This window comes from Lotus japonicus, chromosome 4 (genome assembly GCF_012489685.1).
Source record: "Lotus japonicus ecotype B-129 chromosome 4, LjGifu_v1.2".
Classification (NCBI taxonomy): domain Eukaryota; kingdom Viridiplantae; phylum Streptophyta; class Magnoliopsida; order Fabales; family Fabaceae; genus Lotus; species Lotus japonicus.
In genome coordinates, this window is record NC_080044.1 from 10,905,762 (window position 1) to 10,914,267 (window position 8,506).

At 35.5% G+C, this 8,506-nt stretch overlaps 1 protein-coding gene across 3 annotated transcripts; it reads right to left on the reverse strand.

Moving 5' to 3' along the window:
* Window positions 1-996: 996 nt before the first annotated feature.
* LOC130714652 (chaperonin 60 subunit alpha 2, chloroplastic) lies at window positions 997-7,184 on the reverse strand. 3 transcript variants are annotated; one of them, XR_009011373.1, is made up of 10 exons: window positions 6,992-7,184; window positions 6,720-6,882; window positions 5,770-5,891; window positions 5,462-5,669; window positions 5,226-5,371; window positions 4,746-5,052; window positions 4,221-4,471; window positions 2,960-3,160; window positions 1,440-1,960; window positions 997-1,256 (listed from the first exon to the last, which is right to left on the reverse strand). XR_009011373.1 is itself a non-coding variant. In XM_057564573.1 (9 exons), exons 1-9 carry the CDS (start codon window positions 7,073-7,075, stop codon window positions 1,673-1,675), a joined length of 1,770 nt encoding a protein of 589 aa, XP_057420556.1. In that variant the 5' UTR covers window positions 7,076-7,184; the 3' UTR covers window positions 1,288-1,672. The 3 variants fall into 3 exon arrangements, 2 of the variants coding, with proteins under 2 accessions (XP_057420556.1, XP_057420557.1); XM_057564573.1 differs by lacking the exon at window positions 997-1,256 and having other exon boundaries at window positions 1,288-1,960; XM_057564574.1 differs by lacking the exons at window positions 997-1,256; window positions 6,992-7,184 and having other exon boundaries at window positions 1,288-1,960; window positions 5,790-5,891; window positions 6,720-6,736.
* Window positions 7,185-8,506: the final 1,322 nt, after the last annotated feature.

The following is an 8,506-nucleotide window of genomic DNA, read 5'->3' on the forward strand; positions in this document are numbered from 1 at the left end:
TACCAAAGAAAAAAATTGCAACTCATTTGCCGCTTTACCAAGATGAGAAAACTTCTGAGTTTTAAAATTCAATTTTGAGAACTTATTTAAGAAAATTAAGAATACATTGCTTGAACCAACCTACAGTAGTTTATCACGTCTGCATATACAACATAAAATAATTTTGGTACTAGCAACCTGTTCACTATAAATAATAAATCTATAATAAAATCAGTTAGTATAGTAGTTTAACATTTTGTCCCTTAAATAACTAGTTGAAAGTTCGAATCACAACTTTTGAGAATAAAAAATTCCTTGAGCAACCTCCACTTTTTTAATACACTAATTGTGAGAAAAGAGATTAGTCTCACTGCTACCGACTATATAATACCTTAGCAAAGAAAAAAAATAACTGAAAAACAGTCTATTTAAGGATGGCAATAGGTTGGCCGCAAATTATTTTGCAAAAACATTTATGAAGATATCTTTTTACATTAAATTGAGTAATATCATATTTTGATAAAGATCCTGTTAGCACTTAACAGGACAATCTCTAGTATACTTTTCGCTATTATTAGACATTATTACCATATCTTACCAAATCTAGAGTGAAACTCTTCTAAATTCTAATATAGTGGATCTAAGCGTTTTTGTATTCCTCTCCTTTATTAGACTTTAATCAAATGCCATGAGAAGTGAATTTCGAAGTACATCAGTATATTAATCTGAATATGTAACACCGGGTAAACTTGTAGAATAAACGTTTAAGTATTTGAAATAATTTATGTAATAATCAACCAAATGAGGTTTTATAAGCAGTTTTGAGTTTATTTTTATATGTTCAGATCAGTGAATGAATAAATCTTGTAGCCTTGTACTTACCTATAACTTATTCTCAACTTAGATAAGTTGATCAAATTTTTTGAAATTAAATTTATCAAATTAGCTTATAAATAAATAATTATGCGATAAATATTTATTGCTATAAGCATTTAATTAAGTTGTTCACCCAATTATAATATATGACCATAAGTTTTATTTTAAGGCTCGTTTTGGACTTAAATTTTTCAACAAAAGGGTCTCAAGCCCAACGTCTGAAACATCAAACACTCGAATACCTGTAAATGTTTCTCGAGCACTAAACCTGTTTAATATCCGTTAAACGGGTACCCGTTTGGTTGAATATTCGAATCAATTAAGCCAAGAGTCCGAGACAACTGAAGGTAACCCGTGTTTCCTGATTTCGAAGCATAGAGTTTATCAGGAGAGGAAAGTACCTGTTCAAGCAGATTCCATGATACGGCTAAATCAGAGTTTATAAACATTCCCTTGACAATATCATATTAAAGCTCTTACGGAACAAAACTATTGTCAGCTAAGTGTCACTGTAAAATGAATCAATAAAATGGGGAAAGAAACCTAACACTACACAACTTCCTTCAATCAAAATTGAACTTCACCTGTTGGCTGTTGCTAATTGTTCCTTTTGCTTCATGATACGTGGGTTTCATCAAATCATAACCCAAGAGTAAGAAGCAGTAACCCTCATTTTTCCATCCTTGAAGGAACATTCTAATTGCAGCACGAGTATTAATCAACCCGAGGGACATTCACAATATTTGACTCGACCAACGGCGTACACATCAGAGAAGACTTCAACTCCGTGTTCAAAATTGTAATTGCTCTCCCTATTTTAGAGATTTATACCAGGGAGCATGGGCACAGGTGGCTTGGGTGTCTTTATTTTTTCCACCAATATAGCTTGAGTTGTTAGAACCACGCCGGCAACAGATACCGCACTTTGAAGAGCACATCTTGCAACTCGACTAGGATCAGCTACTCCAGCATTCAAAAGATCTTCATATGTGCCAGTCATTGCATTATATCCAATTCTCCAATCAAATATTCTAATCTTCTGGACAACAACATCTCCATCAACTCCAGCGTTAGTTGCAATTGATTTTGCAGGTTCAAGGAGTGCCTGCCATTATTCAAGTGCAACCTCTCACAAATATGTAAAAGCATACAAGACAAGTTCATAAGTAATATTACCTTTCACAGAACTAGTCTCAATCCAGCTATATGTGAGGGAAATAGTAAGAAAAAAATCATTTTTACCAGAAACTAAAAATAAGAACTAATATCTCAGCTAAAAAAATTATATTCCATTATCTTGGGGAGTGGATGATGCTACATGGTGAATCCTAAACCCACTAGAATAATGCACACTTGCACAGGAGACTTGACACACCCCTCAAACTCTTAATGCAAACTTCACACGACTGTAGATAGTGGAGTTTCTCCAATGTCCAAGTTTGGACAATCCACAAAGTGAATCAAGTGATAACTAGATATTTTTGACATTGATGACGATCAACTTGAGATTCCACTATTCTACAGCATTTAGAATTGCTTGAGAGAGTTCCTCAGCCTAATTGAGTTTATATTTCAGTGTTCCTAAATGGCAGGGATCCATAAATAGGAGATCACAAGAGACTTTCTACTTCCCTAATTCTGAAACCTACTATAACAATCAGGGATACTATTTACAATAATCTACTTTCCTAATTCTGAAAGTACATTTGTTATAGTTGTCACGTGAAGTTGAGATGGCAGTCATTGACATTAAATCCCATGCCAACACAATCACAAAAGACAATCTTTGCGTAGGCCATGACAAATTTATGAAATTGATATTATTGAACACAACATAAATATTTGATTGTGAGTTGACAAGGGATAAAGTGCCAATAACTGAATAACATTCAAGGCCGATGGGGCTTGGGTTATCCCTCTACAATCACTATCAGATTCAGATGCAATATATAAGAAATTGCAATTTCAGATCATCAGCCTCTTTGATTTAAGACAAACCATAGTGATTTTTTCGTGATGAGTCATTCTGAGGAAAATATTTTTTTGGCTCCCTCAATTATTTTCTTCAAGCTTTGATACTGTAGATTAACATATATAATTTTACCTTTGCCACAATATCAGCACCAATTTGCTCATCTCGATCTTCCATGGAGTTCCTTATTGTAGGTATCAAGTCCAACAGATGGACATATGTAGCCCCCCCTCCAGGAACAATCCCTTCATTTATGGCAGCAAATGTAGCATTTTTGGCATCCTCGATTCTAAGTTTTCTATCTTCAAGTTCCAGCTCAGTGTGTGCACCTACCTACATAATGGTTTATTGCATTAAGCAGTTAACACTAGAATATAATGCTAATGTTACATATTCTGAGCAAAATTCAAGATCACAGCTATTTGTTTCTGTATAACAAATTGCAATCAAGACATCATGAATATCGAAAACAAATGAAAGTTAGTATGATCCATGCAATTAACACAATGGGTTTCTTGGTTCATGCATATCCTAAACAAGGATCAAGGGATACTGCATTCAATCAACACATCTTTTATAGGACCCAAACTAATGGTGAGTAAAGCCCTTCTAAAAAGAAATAAATGCAACTTCTATTTTGACTACAACAGTAACAGCAACAAAAGCTTTTTTCTATTAGGTGGGATCGGCTATATGGTTCAAATGACACGTCTTAAAGTCATATCACAATCGTAAATCATACAGAATGATAAATCATTTAAATATAAATCTTGCTTCATGGTTTAGGACATAGTTTCAAATTTCAATTTTTATTCATATTTTTTATTTTCTAAAATCTTCATACAAAAGTATTATGACTATCGTACACATGGTGCAATATCTAGAATCAATTTCATAGAATTCAGAGAAACAATAAGATAAAAATAGAATGACTTGAGTCATTACGACAGGCAGTGGGACATCTAGAGTTCTTGGAGAAATAGAAAATATAAATGCTATTGTAATATTTGATTTGATTTAGAAAAAAATATAAAGTAGAAGAAAATATATAAAGGAGAAGATAAATATCACACAGATGAAATAATATTAAAGATAAATAAAACATCAGTGATAGTATGACATAGAAGTGAAAAAACTTCACAGGATTTTACTTATATAAGGAATACATCATAAAGGGCTAGTAGGTACTAAAACTTCCAAGATGACCATGTTTAAGATTAATAATCTAATATCCATTTCTCAAGTTACATGCAGGTTGAAATGCATAGGAATAATGTATGATTCAATAAAACTCAAGAATTTATAAAATCAGAAAAGAGTAAGAAATAGTAGCAAAGTAAAGAGTGATGATCAGAGTACAGACAACCCATGACACTTGCATTGAATTAGGTACCTTTATAACAGCTATACCACCCGAGAGTTTTGCAATTCTCTCTGAGAGCTTTTTCGAAAGGTTCGCATTATCTATTCCCATAAGATCCTTTTTTATCTGTAAAATTCTAGCCTGAATTTCAGCCTTAGTGCTAGGATCAGCAATTATAGTTGTTGCATTACTGGTTATTGTTACTTTCAGTGCATTGCCAAGCTGGTCTGATGTGGCGCCATCAAGAGTGAGACCCAAATCTCCAGCAAGAAAATCACCACCTGTGATGTTAATGTCAACATGAGGTGAAACATGCAGATCTTAGCAACTAAAATAAGAAAATTATTAAATAAGAAAGTGGTATTATTGCCTTAGTACCCAAGGCAGGCTCTCTGCCAAACTAAAATTGATAAATGAAAACGAAAAGCAATGTCATAGAAAAGCTTCTTGTCAGTATACTTGGTCAGTCAATAGTAGCAAAAGAAGCAACTATTTGTGTGTAGGCTTCATGACAATAATTTGAAAATAGAAAAGCATAGTGCCATAGGAACTCACCTGTCATAAGCGCAATATCTTGCAATATAGCTTTCTTTGCATCTCCAAATCCTGGACATTTTACAACTGCAACTCTTAGTAACCCTTGTGCTTTGTTCACTACTAATGTTTCCAACACTTGTTTTGCGATATCCTCTGCAATAATTACGAGTGGAGCATTCAACTGCATAGCCTTTTCCAGCAAGGGAATGATTTCTTTGACATTTGAAATCTTTTGATCAGTTACCAAAATTTTAGCATTGTCAAACTCCACAATGGACTTCTCCTGGTTTGTGATGAAGTGAGGAGACATATAACCCTTATCAATCTGTACAGAAAGAACAAATAGCTATAATAGTGAAAAATACAAGGGCAACAATCATTCAGATCTGACAAAGAAGAATTGACGCCTGTCATTGAGAAATATTTTATTATTATTATTATTATTATTATTATTATTATTATTATTATTATTATTATTATTATTATCATCATCAATACCTTCATCCCTTTTTCAATTATGACGGAGGTTTCAGATGTTGAAGATGTCTCAATGGAGATCACCCCATCAGAACCAATCTTCTCTATAGCTTCAGCAATCAAATTGCCAACATACTCATCATTTCCAGCAGATATTGATGCTACAGCTGCAAAAGCAGGGAAATAAATAGCTTCAAATACTTCCTATGTGAAAAAAATATTACCTTAACAAAACAAAAACAGGCAGAAGAAAAGACCTTTAATGTGATCCCTTCCTTCAACAGGAACGCTTCTCGTCTTCAAGAACTTGATCAAATCTTTTACAGTCTTTTCCATCCCTTTCCTCAACGAAATAGGATTAGCCCCAAATGCAACAGATAATAGCCCATATTTAATCATGGCTCGAGCCAAAATAATTGCAGTGCTAGTACCATCTCCAGCCAAATCATTCATTTTACTCGCAACCTACAAGCAGGAAACATAGAAACCTAAATACATCTGTGGTAACTTTTGTCTCAAGTTTCAACCTTTTAACCCGTGGCAAAACCTAACAACTATGATCAACCTCTTGAATTAGCATGGCACCTGCATTCTCAATTGCGTCGGCAAGCTCTATGGATCGTGCAATTGTAACACCGTCATTAATTACTTTAAGCTTCCCAGATTCAGAAAGAATAACATTACGGCCTGTGTGGTTAGGAGTGAAACAAATAAGCATGAACGGTAAAAAAAACATTGAACCATAATCAGTCAAAGTACCACATAATATAGAGCTTCAAGTGCAAGCAATCTGCAGCTTGAACATAATTAAAAGCAATAGTGAATCTTAGGGTGTGTTTCACTAGATGTTACCCAAAATGTAAAAGCACATTCATCTCAATACACCCCCTAAGCAGGGTTTTAAATTGCAGCCCGCAACTGTAATTGTGTCCGCAATGTAAAGGGATTTTGAGTGCATCATGGCCGCAATTGTGGTTGCATCAACCTGCATTTGTCTGCAATTCTAACACTCTTACTTCGATTGGTTAAAATTCATACAATTCCCACCAAATTGGTAGTGGAGCCCATATAATTTAGTGGACACTACATGGATTTTAACCAGGCAAGGACAGAGTGTTAGAAAGAGAGTGCCAAAGAGAGAGTTGCTAGAATTTCTCTTCTGGAATATAACCACAACCACGACTGCAATTTAAAACCATGGTTTATGGAACCGAATGAAGCGAAAGTCCATCAAAACAAACACACACTTGGTTATTGTTTGGATTAGCTTATTTATAGCTAAAACAACTTATAATCAAAACCGTAAAGACACTAAAATCTAATTCAAACCAAACATGCACTTAAATTAATACAATGGAGAAATGCATATAACAGTGATAAAAAAATATTCTAGTGATTAAGCAATGCAACAAATTAAATAAAATAAAAATGACCACACTTTAATTTAATTGCTAACCTAAGTCATTAGTAGCATATAAGACATAAAAAAAAGAGGAGAATTTTGAAATTTGAAACCTTTGGGTCCTACAGTAAGAGAGACAGCATCAGCGAGTTTATCCATGCCTACTAGCAAAGCCTCTCTGCATTCCTTACCGAATGATATCTTCTTAGCACCAGCGCGCACCACAAAGTGTGGGTTTTTCCGAACCCTAATTGCCATTTGGTTCCAACGAAAAGACTGCAACAGCGTAAAGTCAGAAAAAACGAAAAGAAAAGAAGCATATATATGTATATGGCATGGACCAAAGTGAGGGTGAGAGTGTTGCAGAGCGAGCAAAGAGACTTACAGAGGATGAAGATGAAGTGAAAGGGTTTCGATTCGGAGGGAAGAAGAAGAATGAAGAGAGACATGTATGAGCTTGTGTTTGCATATTCGTCTCGTTTCGAAACTCGGTACTACTCACCCTGGCAAAGGTGCAGCTACTCAAAAATACTGCCTCACCAAGACAAATTTTCTTCCCACCCCATTAACCAAAAGAGAGTTGGTATACTTATACCCCACATCTATTGATGCGGGTAGTTGTTATTCCGATCACCCCACATCTAATTTTACCTTCCTAAGGCGTGAAAAGATAAAAATGCTATTTTGAAAAGTAAATTTCTAAAACTACCACCACTCCAATTTCATTTCAAATTTTCCCTCTAAACCACCCATCCCTGTTTCAATTTCATTTCAGATCTTGTTCCTCTTCCCTCTTGGAGTCTTGGGTTTCTTTTTCCTCTTCCTCTCGTGTTTTTGTTTCCGTTCCTTTCATTTTCCTCTTGTTTTTGTTGATCGACTTTCGCACACACCGCCACGCCCACCGCCGGTTCTCGCCTCCACAACAACCCTATCGCCGGTTCTTTCCCCCACAACAGTCGTCATTGTTGCGCCCACCGCCTTTTCATTTCTCTCAAATTAGCGTTCAACCAGTAAGCTTTCTTGCACTTTTGGTTAACTTTCGCACTTTCGGAAGCGTGACCTTCGCACCTTAAAGTGTGTTGCCTTCGCACTTGAAAGTGCGTGTTAGCAGTTCAATAAACTATATGTTATTATATTTGAACCAGATCCTAACTTTTGATGCAGACGATAAGGACAAAAAATCTAAATCACCAGGAGTTGAGTTGGTATCTAATTATCTAGGATTCGTGTGTTGTGTTTTAGGATTTGAGTATGAAAAACTGTATTTGTGATTCATGTATTCATGTGTTGTATGGTTATTTTTACTGTGTTTGTGACAATTATGGTAACGCACTTAGAGATGGCAGGAAAGCACACACCCATGGGGCCCCACTCGAACCCAACCCGAAATTTCGGGAGAAACCCGATTTCGTTGGGTTTGGGTTTAGGTCTGGGTTTCACCCAGATTTTTAAACTTATTTGGGTTCGGGTGTGGGATTGATTAAACCGCACCCAAACCCGAAGCCTTATGCATGCAATTAACAGCGCTTATATACTAGGATTTTCTTTAACGTAAAAAAAACTTCGCGTGATGCGTGCTCTATTTTCGGCTTCATCTTCAATCATCAATGTTGCCCAACCGAGCCTTCATCTTCGCGTGCTCTGTTCTTGGCTTCATCTTCAATCATCAACATTGTCCAACTTTCAACTTCGCGTGCTCTGTTCTCGGCTTCATCTTCACAATCATCTTCGCCTTGATCTTCAATCATTAACACATTAACTATATTTTTTCCTTTGTATTGGAAAGATGATGAGGTTTAATCAGTTTATGCTCATGTTTTTCTCTTATGTACATGTTGTTTCCAAGTCGGGTTTTTGGGTTTTTTGCCAGTTCGGTGCTCACATCGAAGTTTGGGTTCAG